The sequence below is a fragment of the Hyperolius riggenbachi genome, chromosome 8 (genome assembly GCF_040937935.1).
Source record: "Hyperolius riggenbachi isolate aHypRig1 chromosome 8, aHypRig1.pri, whole genome shotgun sequence".
NCBI classification, from domain to species: Eukaryota; Metazoa; Chordata; class Amphibia; order Anura; family Hyperoliidae; genus Hyperolius; species Hyperolius riggenbachi.
In genome coordinates, this window is record NC_090653.1 from 243,239,258 (window position 1) to 243,258,662 (window position 19,405).

General features: G+C 44.5%; 1 protein-coding gene across 1 annotated transcript in view; it reads left to right on the top strand.

Moving 5' to 3' along the window:
- PTPA (protein phosphatase 2 phosphatase activator) overlaps window positions 1-19,405 on the top strand; it is a 148,742-nt gene that overhangs the window by 42,882 nt on the left and 86,455 nt on the right. Inside the window, exons 4-5 of the mRNA XM_068248480.1 lie at window positions 10,523-10,648; window positions 13,416-13,533. Coding sequence (XP_068104581.1) covers window positions 10,523-10,648; window positions 13,416-13,533 — 244 coding nt within the window. The remainder of the gene's footprint in view (window positions 1-10,522; window positions 10,649-13,415; window positions 13,534-19,405) is intronic.

Genomic DNA, 19,405 nt, shown 5'->3' on the forward strand with positions numbered 1-19,405 from the left:
ATAATGGTCTATATTGGGCTAGGGCTTGCAGGCTGCCCGCATTGTCAGGTAGGATATTGTGCTGACGGACAGAATAGCCTCTCTCCGCCGGTGACCCCGGCTGCACAGGACACGCCGCCTGGTGCTTCCGTTGCAATATTAATTTAGCCGGACAATAGGACGCCGCCTGAGCTTCCACACAGCGCCTTTTCAAAGAGACCCAGACACCAACCAAGCCGTGTGTCTCTTTAATTATGTATTAGGCTGCCTAGGCTGGCAGCTGGGGCCTGCTCGCTGCATACGGCTCTACTGTTTTTTAATCCCTTTAAAAAAGCAGCAGAGAGCAATGGATGCGTGACTGTTCTACCCCTCCCCCCTCGCCTCCTCCTCCTCTCCATCGCCTGAGCCTAGAGCTACAACCATCCCCTGGCAGCTATTACTCAGCCAGCCTCTGCTCTATAAGAGGAATGGGGGAACCAGAATTGCCTGTAATGAGCTGCCTGTAGCTGGGAGGCTGCTGGCCATGTAAATCACCAGTATTGTTTAAATACAAGCAGCTCTCTCTCCCTTCCTTGATTCTTAATTACAATTTGAAGCTGCAGCACCCACAGCTGAATCTGTTTTGGCACGAGCCAGGAAAGGTTTAACATGGTTATCGGCATGGGGAAGATTAAAACGGGATAGTCATTAAAATGTACGCAAATTCCTAGCGAGTGTCGGAATTGCCAGATCCCATGATTTTGAGGAAATAAATTCTACTTCCTGGCTTGAAATAGAAATACAAAGCTGTGGGTAGCTCATGTGACCTGTAGCCTAGGCATAATGTCACATGATCTGTGGTTATCCGAAGCCGAATGTTTCACATCATTTAAAGGACACCTGAAGTGAGGGGAATATGGAGGTGGACTTGTTTATTTCCTTTTAAACAATGCCAGTTGCCTGGCAGTCCTGCTGATCATTTTTGGTTGCAGTAGTGACTACTAAATTCTACCTCTGTCCACAACTCTCAGGTGAAAAGCCAAACTATGATATACTAAATTGTATGTGTAGTACGGATAATGAATAGAACATTAGAAGATATTTTTTTCCTGTTACATAGACTTTTTTTTTTCCTTTTAATTACATTGTATCATACTGTCACAGTTGCAGTTTTAAAACCTCACTCCTTTTTTGTTTTAGAGGACTCAGGACTTCCTCTCTGAAAAGATAAGCAACATCATAATAAGCTTTAAAGAAAAAAAAATTCTTTGTTGCTGCTGATACATATCCCGCAATTAATCTGCAGTTTGTCTACTTCCTGCTTTTCAACAGTATATTGTCTGTTTACCTATTAGCTTCCTGGCACAGTCATCTGACACAGTTGTGAGATCAAATTACAACTTATGCTTAGTCACAGATGAAGGGGAATTAGACAGGCTAAACTCTCCATACAGGGTGCATTTCTCTATGCTTTCCTTCTGTCCTGTGCAGGAGTTTAGATCCACTTTAAGCCTTTGAACAAAGCAGAAGTAATGATCTTTTAAACTTGCCTGCACTATTTTTTATTTATTGTGTTTATAAAGCGCCATCATATTACGCAGCGCTGGACATTAGTTAAAGTTAGACAGTTACATAGTTACATAGTTATTTTGGTTGAAAAAAGATATACGTCCATCGAGTTCAACCAGAGAACAAAGTACAACACCAGCCTGCTCCCTCATATATCCCTGTTGATCCAGAGGAAGGCGAAAAAACCCTTACAAGGCATGGTCCAATTAGCCCCAAAAGGGAAAAATTCCTTCCCGACTCCAGATGGCAATCAGATAAAATCCCTGGATCAACATCATTAGGCCTTACCTAGTAATTGTAGCCATGGATGTCTTTCAACGCAAGGAAAGCATCTAAGCCCCCCTTTAAATGCAGGTATAGAGTTTGCCATAACGACTTCCTGTGGCAATGCATTCCACATCTTAATCACTTACTGCAAAGAACCTTTTCCTAAATAAATGGCTAAAATGTTTTTCCTCCATGCACAGATCATGTCCTTTAGTCCTTTGAGAAGGCCTAGGGACAAAAAGCTCATCCGCCAAGCTTTTATATTGCCCTCTGATGTATTTATACATGTTAATTAGATCCCCTCTAAGGCGTCTTTTCTCTAGACTAAATAAACCCAGTTTATCTAACCTTTCTTGGTAAGTGAGACCTTCCATCCCACGTATCAATTTTGTTGCTCGTCTCTGCACCTGCTCTAAAACTGCAATATCTTTTTTGTAATGTGGTGCCCAGTACTGAATTCCATATTCCAGATGTGGCCTTACTAGAGAGTTAAACAGGGGCAATATTATGCTAGCATCTCGAGTTTTTTTTTTCCCTTTTAATGCATCCCAAAATTTTGTTAGCTTTAGCTGCAGCGGCTTGGCATTGAGTACGATTATTTAACTTGTTGTCGATGAGTACTCCTAAGTCCTTCTCCAAGTTTGATGTCCCCAACTGTATCCCATTTATTTCGTATGGTGCTAGACTTATTTTGGTACGACCAAAATGCATGACTTTACATTTTTCAACATTGAATTTCATCTGCCATGTATGTGCCCATATAGCCATTCTATCCAGATGCTGTTGCAATATGACACTATCTTCCTGAGAGTTGATGATCCTGCACAATTTTGTATCATCTGCAAAAATGGCAACAGTATTTAGCGGTGACATACAGCAATAAGACAATACAGGAATACAAGAAAATCCAGATCACGCAGCACAGTATAAGAGGCATTAAGGGCATTTTCATTCACTTCCTAGGAGACATATTGAATCAGACATAGAAATGCCCAGTCTCTCTTCCCCACTGGTTTCGGCATTGCGTCAGCCGAAACCAGTAGGGAAGAGAGACTGGGCATTTCTCTGCCTGTGCTACGTTCTTTTAACCTCCCTGGCGGTTAATTTTTTTTTTTCCAAATTGAAAAAAATCCTTTTTTAAAAAAAAAAAAAATTTTTTTGTTTCATGTAAAGCTACCAGAGTGGTAGCTACATGAAACACCACTAGAGGGCGCATGTGGCCCTCTAGTCCGATCGTCGCCGGCATCTATTGCAAACAGGGGAACGCGTATATAACACGTTCCCCTGTTTGGCTTCTCCTGTCGCCATGGCGACGATCGGGATGACGTCATGGACGTCAGCCGACGTCCTGACGTCAGGCACACCCGATCCAGCCCATAGCGCTGCCCGGAACTCATTGATCCGGGCAGCGCAGGGCTCTGGCGGGGGGGGGGCCCTCTTCAGCCGCTGCGTGCGGCCGATCGCCGCAGAGCGGCGGCGATCAAGCTGTGCGCGCGGCTAGCAAAGTGCTGGCTGCGCGCACAGCACTTTACAGCTTGTAAATCGCCCCACCAGGGGCTGAGATCTCCCCCTGCGCGGCATAGCCCGAGCTCACCTCGGGCTTACCGCCAGGGAGGTTAATGCGTACTGGTATATGCTCAAGTTTCATATAGTTAGCGCTGAGGATCTATATCTATTTAACTGAGCAGTACTGGCTAGCGATAAGTCATTTTTAGTGTGACAAAACCAGACACAACATTGATATCGCACTTTTCTCCTGGCAGACTCAAAGGGCCAGAAATGCAGCCACTTAAGGCGGGCTCCACGGCGACCAGGATCATTAGGAAGTCTTGCCCAGAGACTCCTTACTGTTTTACGTACTGGCTTGAGTCAGGATTCGAACCTTTGTCAAAGGGCTCAGATCCCATATCAAAGGCAAAAGCCTTACCAGTACGCTATCCAGCTGACCAGATAGTGGGAACAATTACAACCCCGCTAAAATCAGTAATTAGGGCTGGTTCACACTACAAGAGCTTTTCTGTGCACTTGTGATTTTAAAAGCTGTTGCTAATGTTATCTTATGCGAGTGTTCACACTGGAGCGAGGTGATTTCATAAAAATCCCCTATTGCATTGCAATAGCAAGAGCTATTGAAACAGCCCAAAAGTACATTATTATTATTTTTTTTATCTAGAGGTGATATTTTCTGCAGTGCTTTTCAGTATACACTGAAGAATTCCTAGCACTTTAAGGGCTTATACACATCTGATGTCGCCTGTCGGGGATCAGCACCCTTTGGCGTCATCGCTGGGCCGGGCTGTGTAGCTTACGATGCGCTGTGTTGCTATGCAGGGGGTGATGGAGGGACTACGAGCAGCGCACTGGGGGCAGCGGTGGGAACAATGGGATTGTCGGATGGATCGGTGTCATCGGAGTTGAGTAGATCCAGCTGCCAGATCGCTCGCGTGTTGGGCGTCAGTGCTGTACCCATGCTTAATTATCGACAGAGGCAGTCGTTATCAGCTGTCTCAGCAAACTTAACTCAGGTGTGTGTATGAAGCTTAGGTCCTCAGCTTTTTTATGCTATGTCTCTGAACCTAATGGACTCTGGACTCTGTCTCTGGACTTAATGTGAGAGTGAAAGCAGTTGGCCAGGTTGGATATTTTTGCAGGATTGCTTTGTTCCCTGGTGCCTTCTGACCATGCTACACAGAGCTGCACAGAACTGAAATGGCCTGGCTGCAGAATGAAACAATCATGAATAACTGATTTGTCCAGTAAGGCTGCATTTCCACTTGTGCGGTGCAAATCGCCACGGTAAAAATTTGCATGCGGATGCGAATTTCGCATGCGGGTCCATGCGAATTTTCATGCGAATTCGCATGGATGACAATGTATGCGAATTTAACCATGGAAATGCTGGTGTGCTTTTCCATTGTTTCTATGCGAATTCGCATGAAAATTCGCATACCCAAACCTCATGCGAATTTCCTATTGAATACATTGTATGCGATTCGCATAGCGGTATGCGAATTCTGATGGCTCTGCCATGCGAATTTTTTCTGCACAGAAAAACGCAAAGGAATCCTGACAAGTGAAAACAATCCCATTCACTTGTATTGCTATGCGAATTTGCATGCGTTTCCACTTGTGCGGTGCGAATCGCCGCGGTAAAATTCGCATGCGGGTCAATGCGAATTTTCATGTGAATTCGCATGGATGACGATGTATGCGAATTTAACCATGGAAATACTGGGGTGCTTTTCCAGTGTTTCTATGCGAATTCGCATGAAAATTCGCATACCCAAACCTCATGCGGATTTCCTATTGAATACATTGTATGCGAATTCTGATGGCTCTGCCATGCGATTTTTTTCTGCACAGAAAAACGCAAAGGAATCCTGACAAGTGGAAACAGTCCCATTCACTTGTATTGCTATGCGAATTTGCATGCGAAAACCGCATGCGAATTCGCGATAGTAAAAAAAATGGGCCCTAATAGCCTTAGGCTAGGTGCACACTTAGCAGAAATGCTAGCAGTGCAGAAAATGCTGCATTTTTGCCGCTAATGGAAGTCTATGGGGCGCAGGCAAAAACGCATATAAAAAACCGCATATGTGTTTTCTATGCTTGCGTTTTCAAAACGCTGGTTTTGTTGCATACTATGCAAAAACGCATCACAAATGCACATAATGAAAGTCAATGGAAATGCAATTGTATGCGTTTTTTCATGCATTTTCCATGTGTTTTTATAAGCTTTTTTTGTTAAAAAAATAATATATATTTTTGTAAAAACAAAAAAAAATGTTTTGTGATTTATATTCCTGTTGTCTTCCTAGTTATTTGCATAAAATGCAATTGTAAAACGCATACAAAACCGCAAACGCATTAAAATGCATGCAAACTGCTTGAACGCATCTGTGGTGCAAACGCATCAAAACGCACAAAAAAACAAACAAACCACGCATGACCTAAAACCTTCCTTTCATGTTATGTTATGTGTGCACCTACCCTTATGTCTATACCTGGCTTGGTTCCCAATCTAATGCCCCAGTCTTTTACCATACCAGTATATTCAGGGTGTATGAGATCAAAGCACCCATTGAAAACTTTTTAAGTGGGGGGGGGGGGCACATATAAACTCCATGCAAATCTAGTGCTGCTAGCCATTTCAAACAGACCTGAACTTATTTAGAACTTCCTCACTGCTCTAAAAGATAAACACTATAATAACCTTTGAAGAAAACATATCTTTGGTACAGTTGATACGAATCCTGCAATAAATCTTCAGTGTCTACTTCCTGCATTCATGGAAGCAGACATAGGGTTAGCATCCTGTGATTACAAATTAGCTGCTCCGCTGTGGCAGCCATCTGACACAGCTGAGAGATCAAATTACACCAGTTATTAGTCACAGATAAGGGGGAATTGGCAGGCTAAACTCTCTAAATACATAGAGGTACATTTCTCTGTTTTTCTTCTGTCCTGTGCAAGAGTCCAGGTCCACTTTAGCCACACTTGAATATAGGTTCCCTTATAGATGCAGACATTAGCTAATGGTCTGCTGTGCAAAACGCCCTCCAGCTACTAGGCAAAACTCATACTAGCATTGATCGGCGAGCGGACACCGTATTGATATTGCCGTGCTTTTGACTGTGACGTGCAGAGGGGTGTCCTGTCTGTTTTGCTTGGTAATAAATCGCGGGAAAATTACCATTGGATGTCTGAGAGATCCCAAAGAAGCTGCAAGTGGCATCTGCAGAATGTGTCACCAATTGAATGCCAATGTCAGCATTAACACTGCCTTATCATTAAACCTACATAGTGATTACCACATGTGCATTCCCAGGTGTCAGGGGATGGTGCCCTAATACAGGGTAATACAACAGTATTTGGCAGAGAAACTCTGGCAAAAGGCTGCTTTTGATCCTTTTCAACCCTTAAAGGGGAACTGAAGTAAGAGGTGAGAGTGAGAGAGTGAGAGTGATATGGAGGCTGCCATATTTATTTCCTTTTAATCAATACCAGTTGCCTGGCAGCCCTGCTGGTCTATTTCTCTGCTGTAGTATCTGAATAACACCAGAAACAAGCATGCAGCTAATCTTGTCAGATCTGACTTTAACCACTTAGCGACCACCTAACGCCGATAGGCGTCGGCAGGTCGAAGTGATGTTTCCTTGGAGGGTGTCTCCGTGAACAGCCTGCAAGCCTCAGATCGTGGCTCGCAGGCTAATTGTAAACATGCAGGAAAGAAATCACCTGTGTTTACATCATACGGCGCTGCTGTTGCAGCAGCGCCGTAAAGGAGATCGGCGATCCCCGGCCTTTGATTGGTCGGGGATCGCCACAGTCTGATAGGCTAAAGCCTATTGGAGGCGGTACAGGACGGATCGCCGTCCTGTGCCGCCCAGAGAGAGAGGGAGGGAGGAATGTCGCTGCGGAGGGGGGCTTTGAGGAGCCCATTCCCCCCCCCCCCCCCCCCCCGCTCGGCCACACAGAGCAGCGGCGATCAGACACCCCCCCCCCCCCCCCCAGCAGGACATCCCCTAGTGGGTATAAAGGGGGGGGAGTCTGATCGCCCTGCCGCAGATCAGCAAGAAATCCTCTGGTCCCCTGGTTAAAGTCTGAAACACCTGATCTGCTGCATGTTTGTTCAGGGGCTATGGCTAATAGAAATTGGAGGCAGAGGATCAGCAGGGCTGCCAGGCAACTGGTATTGCTTAAAAGGAAATAAACATGGCAGCCTCCATATACCTCTCTCTTCAGTTCCCCTTTAAAGAATACCCCATGTGACATGATGAGATAGACATGTGCAGGCCACTGTACTACCCCTGCTCAAGAAACCCTCCCTCGACCCCCTCGCTACCCTCTAACTACCGTCCTATCTCTCTCCTCCCCTTTGCCTCAAAACTCCTGGAGCGTCTGGTTCACAAACGCCTGACCCAGTACCTCAATGCCAACTCACTCCTAGACCCACTGCAATCTGGATTTCGGCCTGCCCACTCAACCGAAACTGCTCTCACCAAAGTGGTCAATGACCTTGCCTTAGCTAAAGCTGAAGGTAAATACTCCATTCTCCTCCTCCTTGACCTTTCAGCAGCTTTTGACACAGTAGATCATCCCCTACTCCTCCAGTCCTTCCAGTCCTTGGGCATTCACGATCTCGCCCTGTCCTGGCTTTCATCCTACCTCTCCAACCGCTCCTTCACGACCGCCTTCAATGAGTCCTCGTCCACCCCCAACCACCTCTCGGTGGGAGTCCCCCAAGGTTCGGTCCTTGGCCCCCTACTGTTCACGCTATACACATCCTCCATTGGCAAGGTTATCTCCTCCATGGGTTTTAACTATCATCTGTATGCAGATGACACCCAGATCTACCTCCACACCCCTGACATATCCACCACTACCATGGACAAGGTCTCCTCCTGCCTATCAGCCATCTCCTCCTGGATGTCCACTAGGTTCCTGAAACTAAATCTAGACAAAACGGAATTTATAATCTTCCCACCCCGGCCATCCACGAACCTCCCAGATGTGCATGTCACTGTTAACCACACTACCATTCGCCCTACCTCTCAAGCCCGTTGTCTGGGTGTCACCCTGGACTCCGCACTCTCCTTCACTTCCCACATCCAAAACCTCACAAAGTCCTGCAACTTCCACCTTCGTAACATCTGTAAGATTCGCCCTTTCCTGACCTCTGCCACCACCAAACTCCTCATCCATGCCCTCATAATTTCCCGCCTTGACTACTGCAATGCCCTGCTGTCTGGTTTCCCTATGACCCGAACAGCCCCACTGCAGTCCATCATGAATGCAGCAGCCAGCATTATCCACTGTTCCCATCGCTCCACCACTGCAGATCCCCTCCTAGAATCCCTCCACTGGCTTCCTATCCAGTCCAGAATCAAATTCAAGATACTGTCTGACCTACAAATCTGTCCACAAAACTTGTCCAACCTACATTTCCGATCTTACTCAGAGGTACACACCTAGCCGCTCACTCCGCTCTTCCAATGAACTTCGCCTAACCGCCCCCCGCATCACCCAGTCCCATGCACGCCTCCAGGACTTCTCAAGAGTTGCTCCAACACTATGGAACTCCCTACCTCCACCCATTAGGGCAGCCCCCTCCTTCAACATCTTCAAGAAAGCCCTCAAAACTCACCTTTTCACTCTGGCCTACTACCCCTCACAAGTGCTCTAAACCTACAGCTGAACTCTGGTCCCCTACCGTTCGTGTCCTTACCTCTCCCTCTAGATTGTAAGCCTTTGGGCAGGGTCCTCCTCCTTTTGTGTCCTACCTGATCATGCACCTCCATTACTGTGAACCCATGCTATGCATCTGAGTGAACCTAACTTGCCTAATCTACATGCTCAATCCAATGACTAAGCATTACCTTGCACTCATACTGTGCCGTGTGATCTGGTTTTCTATTATTCCTGTATTGTCATATTGCTGTATGTCACCCCTAAATATTGTCTGTAACCTAAATTAATGTTCAGCGCTGCGTAATATGTTGGCGCTTTATAAATAAATAAATAATGTACAGTGTCAAGCACACAAATAACTATGCTGTCTTCATTTTTTTTTCTTTCTCTGCCTGAAAGAGTTAAACATCAGGTATGTAAGTGGCGGTTCCTGTCTGAGTCAGGACTGGGTCAGACTACAGTGTGATTCTCACTGATAAGAAATTACAACTATAAAACACTTTCCTAGCAGAAAATGGCTTCTGAGAGCAGGAAAGAGATAAAAAGGGTCAAAAGTTCATAGATTTTAGCTCTGGCATACTTCAATGAATGTGTCATTGAGCATTAAAAACAATAAAGCAGTAAAAACGTAAAGGGACCCCAAGCAGTGGACAAATTTAAAAGAATACACTTACTTGGGGTTTCTTCCAGCTCACGGTAGACGGCGAAGTCCTCCGGCGTCCTCTTGGGTCCTCTCATTCAGCCTTCGCCGGCCCCCGTTACCGGCGACACCCGGGCCGAGTGTCGGGCCGTCTCTTCCTGGTTAATGAGAGCATTTTTAAAAAAGCTCTCAAAAAGCGCTCAGAAAAGTGCTTATAGTGTGTCTGAGCCCTAAGATAGCCTTTACCTTTCTGTGCGACTGCAACTGTCCAGTTTTTAAGAGAAACTGTAGAGAAAATAATATTATAAATTTGCTTTTTTTTTTTTTTTTTGTGTGTGCAATATTCATTTATAGATTGTAAAATCTTTCCTCTCCCTGATTAACATTCTGAAATGTATCACTGGTGGTGACATCTATAATTCTGCCAGGTGATCTGTATAGAATGTTCGTTACTGAGAATTCTATGCACAGAGGGAGATATTGCTTGCTTGCCAGTTGGAAAAAAAGCTGTCATTGCCGACAATGCAATGATATTCACAGACAGCACACTGTTAGGACCATGGTCATGACATCACACGGTGGAAGGGGTTTCACCACAATATCAGCCATACTAACACCCCCCCCCCAATCCTCTATTCGAGAACAGGTAAATATTTCTCATGGGAAAGGAGGTATCAGCTACTGATTAGAATGATGTTCAATCCTTGGTTAGGTGGTTATAATGTAGGAAATGGCCCCACCAAGCAGCTTGATATGATTCTGTATATATCATTGTCAGTGTAAAGCTTCTTTGTTTCACTCTTTTGAGTTTAGACTATGCTTCTTTATTTCTGCTTATCTCTGCGTCGGTCCCCTAACATCCCCTACAAACTACTAAGGATGTTGTTGGCTTTGCAGGCAGTGGAGAAGTTAATGGCCTTGCTGGACACTTTGGATCGCTGGATTGATGAGACACCCCCTATGGACCAACCATCACGTTTCGGCAATAAGGCATTTCGTACCTGGTATGCCAAGCTGGATCAGGTGGGTGGAAAAGGGCAGATTAGTATGCAGTTGGGTTTCTTTGCTTCCTCATTTGTCCCTCTTTTAGGACTGATGTACAGATCTATGTAAATATATGGATTTTTCTCCTGACAAATGTTTTTAATTGACTCTAAACGTTAATCCCAGCTTTTAATATTGATACATTTCTTAATTTCAAATGTTATTATTAAATAAAACTAAACTAAAAAAAGGACCTCGTCTGGTTTGAATGATGAGACTTAATTTTTTTGCGTATGAATTCTTTGTGACTTTACATTACTAGGGGATGTGGCTGGGTGTGATTAGAGGTGTGGCAGGGGCGGGTCTTAAAGTGTTTGGAGGTATGTATATCATAAAATATATAGCATTCCCATTTTGGTCACATGGTTATCTTTACAGGTATTTTCCGACACATGCATGGAGGGAGAGCACATCACCATCCGTTAAAGAACACCTAAACTCGGAGGGATATGGAATCTGCCATATTTATTTCCTTTTAAACATTTCCAGTTGCCTGACAGACCTGCTGATCTCTCTGACTGCAGTAATGTCTGAATAACACCAGAAACGAGCATGCAGCTTATCGAGTCATACTTTAGTAAGAGCACCTGATCTGCATGCTTATTCTGGGTCCATGGCTAAAAGTATTGGAGGCAGAGGAACAGCAGACTAGTCAGGCAATTTGCATTGTTTAAAAGGATATACTGTAAATAAGTCAGCCTCCATATCCTTCTCAGTTCAAATGTACTTTAACTTGGATTTATTTCCCAATATGCATCTGTGACTGGAGCTTGATGTAGGCATAGTCATGTGACCTCAGCCCAGAGAAAATTAATGCTTTGTACCTCCAAATCAAAAAATACTTTTTGGAAGCCTCTTAGTCTAATAGCAATCAGTGTGTGACGGCTGGGTTGGGAGGGATGGAGGGGCGCACTTTGGTATCTCCGCCTTGGGTGCTGGAAGACCTTGTGTCCTGGCTCTGTAGACAAGCTTGTCGGGGGAGGTTTTGGGGGAGCCAGTGCTGGATTCCCTGCAGCTATGGGGGATGGAGAAGCCTCATTGGGACCCTGAGGCTTCCCCCTCCTGAGGTAAGTATCCCCCAGAGGGTTTTGTTTTTTTTATACAGATTCTCTTTAACCACTTCACCACTGAGGGGTTTTACCCCCTGACCACCAGAGCAATTTTCACCTTTCAGCGCTCCGTCCATTCATTCGTCTATAACTTTATTATTACTTATCGGAATGAAATGAACTATATCTTGTTTTTTCCGCCACCAATTAGGCTTTCTTTAGGTGGGACATTATGCCAAGAATTATTTTATTCTAAATGTGTTTTAATGGGGAAAATAGGAAAAAATGTGGGAAAAAATTATTATTTTCAGTTTTCGGCCATTATAGTTTTTAAATAATGCATGCTACTGTAATTAAAACCCATGAAATTTATTTGCCCATTATTCCCGATTATAAAACCGTTTAAATTATGTCCCTATCACAATGTTTGGCCCCAATATTTTATTTGGAAATAAAGGTGCATTTTTTTCAGTTTTGCGTCCATCCCTAATTACAAGCCCGTAGTTTATAAAGTAACAGTGTTATACCCTCTTGACATAAATATTTAAAAAGTTCAGTCCCTAAGGTAACTATTTATGTTTTTTTTTTATTGTATATATATATATATATATATATATATATATATATATTTTAAAAATTACAAAAAAAAAAATTGGGGAGTGTGGGAGGTAATGAGTTAATTTATTATGTAAAACAATTTATTTGTCTGTGTAAAATTCATTAGGGTGTAGTTTACTATTTGGACACAAGATGGCCATAGTAAGTATGTTTACATGCGACCTGTAAGCGACCGGAAGGACGCTTACAGGAAGCAGTAGGAGGTTGAGAGACTCACAATGATCGCGCTGTTTCTGAAAGAAGCAGCAGATCATTGCGGGGGCTTAGATCAACGAACGGGAATGGATTTTCCCGTTCATTGATCTCCGGGCAAGCGGGCAGCGGCGTGCACGAGCGGCGGGTGCGCGCGCACGAGCGGCGGTAGCGCGGACAGCGGCGGGAGCGCCGAAGGTACGGATTTCTCCATCCCTGGTTTTTTAGGAGGGAAAAAAGGGACAGAGAAATTCGTACCGCCGTGGTTAAAGGTCCACTATTGTGAAGATTTACACATGTAAACTCATATATATAAGATGTACATCTCTCCCTGAGTAAAACTTTTTTCTAATGTTGTTGTTTCTTACAGTAAGCAGTAAAACTTCAACAGATCTGACAGATTTTGGACTATCCCATCTCCTTATGGGGGATTCCCAGTATTACCTTTATTCTTTACAAAAGAACTCCCAGTAAAAGATCTACAAGATAGCAGCCTGCCTCCTTACTCGGTTATACACCATTTTGTGCCTGACTGAGCAACTGCAGCTGCTTTTAAAAATAAAAACCCTTGATAATCCCTTATGATAGCTGGACTAGTCCAAAACCTGTCAGATTTTAATTATCTACTGTACTGTAAGTGACAGTGATAGGATAAAAAATTTCTAGATCATTTTATTGTGGGTCAAATGTATATTCTATACGTATGAATTTTACATTTTAGAATTGTATACACCTCCTGGATATAACTGTATTGTATCTAATAGCTACTTAGTTGACTAGAGCCAGGCTACACTTATGAATCTATACATTTAGCACTATGCCTATCAGCTTCTGTTGTTCCAGCAGAGAAGTCACAAACACGTCTAATGCTCCGGTTTTATTTGCAGGAAGCGGAGAATCTCGTTTCCACGGTGATCCCTTCGCAGCTCAGCGCAGCAGTGCCAGAGGTGGCTGTGTACTTAAAGGAGGCTGTGGGTAACTCAACACGCATTGACTATGGAACAGGTAACTGGGACACACATGCAGGGGTGTCCAGAGTCCCTTATTGCACAGGGCTTTGTCAGTCCCAGGAGCCAGGCTGACAGTTCAGCCTTTGCTATTGTTGTCTATGGGAGCAGATGTTCCTGAGCCTCTTATGGGCAGGCAGTCACTCATGGCTTGGAGAATGGCTGCTGTGCAGTCTGGTTTCTCAAAGGGACTGCAGTGGTGTGTTTGTGCCCTACAGATGCCACCTGGATATCACAGGGAAGTGACGAGCTGCTACGCTTGGCAATCGCAGCTCTAGTGCTACCTCACATTCTTTATTGCCTATGATAGCAAATTTACGTCCATTGCTGAACCACAATGTTTTTGCATTCCATGCCTGCATTTTTTTTACAGTTCGTTTATTAAAATTATTTGGCTGTCTTACTCCTGTCATCCCAATTCCAGTTGAGATGACAATGTGGTTTTCTTAGAGAGGAAGCTGTTCATACTCCTCCCCCTCTCTAGTTATCCCCTATATAAGGAAATCAGGGAGGAGCCAGAAGCCTCTCCCTCCCTGTGACCTCAGAACACCTGACCTTTCCCACCTCCTCCCTCTGCTAAAAGATGAAAGGTGGCCATACACTATTTGATCGAATCTGATCAGAGAGGGATCTATTGCCTGCCCACACACTGCACACCGATTTCCAATAGGCATGAAATGCATTGGAAATTATCCTAGCTGTACATCTACATAAATATTCTGTGTCTTGTAATGTCTCTCTTTGGGGCACCAAATCTCATTAAATATCTATAAAGTATCAAGTCTCAGTGAATCTCTGTAGGGTTCCAAGTCTCGGTAATTCTCTGTAGGGTTCCAAGTCTCTGTGAATCTCTGTAGGGTTCCAAGTCTCTGTGAATCTCTGTAGGGTTCCAAGTCTCTGTGAATCTCTGTAGGGTTCCAAGTCTCTGTGAATCTCTGTAGGGTTCCAAGTCTCAGTGAATCTCTGTAGGGTTCCAAGTCTCGGTAATTCTCTGTAGGGTTCCAAGTCTCGGTGAATCTCTGTAGGGTTCCAAGTCTCGGTGAATCTCTGTAGGGTTCCAAGTCTCTGTGAATCTCTGTAGGGTTCCAAGTCTCTGTGAATCTCTGTAGGGTTCCAAGTCTCTGTGAATCTCTGTAGGGTTCCAAGTCTCAGTGAATCTCTGTCGAGTTCCAAGTCTAAAAGTGCATACACACATCAGACTATAGTCTTTGGAAAATGAAAGATCACAGACCAATCTTACCACCCTTCATGTAGTATGAGAGCCATACTCTACACAGTCTTTTCTATGGAGCTGAACTCCCCATCAGAAAAAAAAATCATTCCAAGATGCTGCACACACAGATGCTGTACAGACACAAATGATCAGTATCTGCAAAAGATCTGTTCCTGCCAAAAATCCATTCCTGCAACTTGCAATGATAGTCTATGAAATCTGCAGATCATCATACACACATGATTTAACTGACATTCATCTGCAGATCAGATCCACCAGGATGGATTTTCAGATCTGCGGATGATTGCTTGATCTGCAGATGAATGTCAGTTAAATCATGTGTGTATGATGATCTGCAGATCTCATAGAATATCATTGCAATTTGCAGGAATGGATTTTTGTCAGGAACAGATCTTTTGCAGACACTGATATTTTGTGTCTGTACAACATCTGTGTGTGCAGCATCTTGCAAAGCTTTTTTTCTGATGGGGAGTTCAGCTCCATAGAAAAGACTGTGTAGAGTATGGCTCTCATACTACATGAAGGGTGGTAAGATTGGTCTGTGATCTTTCATTTTCCAAAGACTATGGTCTGATGTGTGTATGAGCCTTAAGTGAATCTCTGTAGGGTTGCAAGTCTCGGTGAATCTCTGTAGTGTTCCAATTCTCGGTGAATCTCTGTAGGGTTCCAAGTCTCGGTGAATCTCTGTAGGGTTCCAAGTCTCGGTTATTCTCTGTAGGGTTCCAAGTCTCGGTAATTCTCTGTAGGGTTCCAAGTCTCGGTGAATCTCTGTAGGGTTCCAAGTCTCAGTGAATCTCTGTAGGGTTCCAAGTCTCAGTGAATCTCTGTAGGGTTCCAAGTCTCGGTGAATCTCTGTAGGGTTCCAAGTCTCGGTTATTCTCTGTAGGGTTCCAAGTCTCGGTTATTCTCTGTAGGGTTCCAAGTCTTGGTAATTCTCTGTAGGGTTCCAAGTCTCGGTTATTCTCTGTAGGGTTCCAAGTCTCGGTAATTCTCTGTAGGGTTCCAAGTCTCGGTGAATCTCTGTAGGGTTCCAAGTCTCAGTGAATCTCTGTAGGGTTCCAAGTCTCAGTGAATCTCTGTAGGGTTCCAAGTCTCGGTGAATCTCTGTAGGGTTCCAAGTCTCGGTGAATCTCTGTAGGGTTCCAAGTCTCGCTTATTCTCTGTAGGGTTCCAAGTCTCGGTAATTCTATGTAGGGTTCAAGTCTCTGTGAATCTCTGTAGGGTTCCAAGTCTCGGTGAATCTCTGTAGGGTTCCAAGTCTCGGTGAATCTCTGTAGGGTTCCAAGTCTCGGTGAATCTCTGTAGGGTACTAAACTTTCTTCCACATTACATTTTAACATTAGCCTGTAGCAGTAAAAAAAGAAATGAAGCGACTTTGTGTGAAGCAGTCACTAATACAAGTTGATGGTCGTGGGTGTCTCGTTCCTAAAGGCCCGTACACACATTGCGATCTCTCTGACTATTTTCCCTACAACTGGCAATTTTATATATATATATTTTTTTTTTTTAACGAGCGATTGTTTCCACGTTTTCGTAATGTGGGTACAGGCGTACAATCACGCAAACGTCATTTAGCGCCATGCAGCGATAATGGATCTCTAAGAGCCCCGACGACTCCTGCGCAAAGTACCGCAAAAGCTTGATGTCTTGTACGAGCCTGTAGTGTGACGTCGCGCATACCCTCCAGCCGGGAGATGGATCAGGGGAGTGCTCAGTGGCGTAGCTAAGGAGCTGTGGGCCCCGATGCAAGTTTTACAATGGGGCCCCCCAAGCACTCTATACATAGCAATTGATACGGTGCACCAAAACCTGCCAATGGCAACTACAGTGTCAGAGGTGCAAGAAGGGGATGGGGAACAGCTTGTTAATGATTACCACTATTCAAAGTATCTAAAGAAGTGATTATTATGAGCACAGGACCAATAGAGAGCTAATACTGTAGTTGAGGGAGGGCCCTTCGGGGCCCCTCTGGTCCAAGGGCCCCGATGCGGTCGCTACCGCTGCACCCCCTATTGCTACGCCCCTGGGAGTGCTCGTTATCTGTGAGACGTTGCTGGATCCATCTACTTGCGTCGTGAGGTATGTGGCTTTAATCCACGTTTGTTCTTAGAGATCTGAGGACCATCTAGCTATTTACTGTTTACAATTCCCTCCCCTTCTCAGCAGCCCGTATACTGCGTACTGCAATGTCTCTGCACTATGCCAGCTTCTTTATGCCTCTTCCTGCAAACTGCATAGCATTACATTATTATTACTGGTCCTGAAGCCCATTTCCTAACTTGCGCTAGAGAACTGCCTATGACTGCCCCCCCCCGCCCGTTCACAAGCACGCACACACCCTTCTGTGGCCGCTACCCCATGCCCACCCACAGCCGCATGTCTGAGAGGCACCTTCCTGACACCGACGCATGGACACACAGGCAGACACAGCAACAGGGGTTTTATTATATAGGATTAGTATAATAATTAATGATGATTTACATACTGTCGTTATCTTCCGTGGCAATGTACAGAGTGGGAAATAGAAGGGTATATGTAAGAATACAGACATCGCTGCATGATACTGTACACGATTTGTAGATCATATAATAAGAAAGAGTGACAATTGTATAGTGATCAACAAAACCTACAACACACAAAAGAGAGGGCCAACATATTCTGTGGCGCTGTACAAAGTAAGACATAAACATGGGGTACAGAATAATACAGGCAATGGTATACACCAATATACAAACTACAGAATAGGTACAAAATACTGAATTGGTACAAAATTGGAAATTACAGTGACAAAAGTAACATAAATAAAACGTATAATAAATTCCAAAGAAACAAAAGGGAGAGAGAGCCTTGCCCTTGTGAGTTTGCAATCTAAAGGAATGAATTTGTTGATACTGTGTGACTCTATAGAATGCAATTATTTTACTTGATAGTATTGCACAGAGCTGTTTGGCTACATCTGTCAATAAACAGCCATACAATAATAGCAGGTGCCTTATGTTCTGCTGGCCCCCCCAGCAGTGATATGGTCCGGCCTTTGATAAGCTCATCACTAAACTAAAAGTGCGATAGCAGAGCAGAGGCAGCTTAGCCTCACCTGCCATTCTGCGTTTCACCACTAGGAGGCCCTGTTGCTGCAGGGTAGGCCGATGCCCGCAGTGGTTTTTCTCGTTGCTGCAACCCACTTCTTCCTGTGCTGTCATTTTTTTCCTCTCTCCCTTACATCATTTCTTGTTCGCTGTTAGTCACTCTAAAATGGTTTGTGTCTTGTAACTCCATGGGGTGACAGCATCAGTCACACGTGTTCCAGGGGCTGCTGTTAGACATGCGAGATGTGCTAGCAGCATGGAGCCCACCGCACGTAGCCGTAATACCTCCAGCAGCAGGCGTACACCTCGCCAGTGCAGCAAATAAGGAGTTCAGCCGCTCAGGTCAACCCGTAACGATCTGGAAATTCTTCCGCACTGGAGCGTTTTTTTGGTTAACCCACGCTACGGCTTAAGCAGAGATACACAAGCTGTGTCCAGCTGTTGCGGAAAAGTAATCCCTGATCCCATAATCTCTGGCAAGATACCATAGTACCACAAATCTCAGAATACCCTGCTGGGGCCTGTTGGGGTAGTACCGGTTTCAGTGTGCCAGTGATGAGCAAGTTAGTTTGTGATTTGTGTTTCTACGATAAGGGTAGCGTAGAAGACCGATCGCAGCCACTGCCAGGACAGTGTATTAAAGGGCTTACAGGGTCTGTGGCGTAACTGAGGAGTTTGAGGCCCCAGTGCAAAGTTTTACATGGGGGCTGCCCAAGCACTTTATTGATATGGCACCCCAAAACCAACCAAGAACAGCTGCAGCGTCCGAGAGGTGGAATCAGAGTAAGCAAACACGTTGTAATAGTGGACATAAACTCTTGCACACAGCAGAAGGAAAACCGAGAGAAATGCACCCTGTGTGTATTTAGAGAGTTTAGCCTGTCTAATCACCACCATAATTTGATCTCTTAGGGCCTGTTTCCACTACGCGCAGATTGGATGCAGAATGGATGCAGAAAAACTGACTCCAATGAATGCCTATGGGGAAATCTGCATCGGAAAAAATCGTGTTTAGTGGAAACCGGCTCATAGGCATTCATTGGAGTCAGTTTTTCTGCATCCAATCGGCGTGTAGTGGAAACAGGCCCTTAGCTGTGTCAGCTCAGAAATTTCTTCTGCCACAGCGGAGCAGCTAATTGGTAAACACTGGATGTTAACTATATGTTTCCTTCCATAAAAGCAGGAAGGCGACACCCTGCAGATTTATTGCAGGATTTATAATCAGCTGTAACAATAAAATGGTTTTCTTTAAAGATTATTATGCTGTTGCATATCTTTTAGAGTAGAGAGGAAGTTCTGAGTTCAGGTCCTGTTTAGGACTACCACTGTGCAATACACATATAGAGGTGTTCTTTACCAGTATAGCACCAATGAAAAGCTAATAAGATGGATGAAGGAGGGCCCCACGTGGACCCCTCTGGTTCAGGGTCCCTTGTGCTGTCGCAACCTCTGCATCCCCTATTGCTACGCTATTGACCTTAAAGGATACACGATGTGACATGATGAGATAGACATGTGTATGTATAGTGCCAAGCACACAAATAACTAGG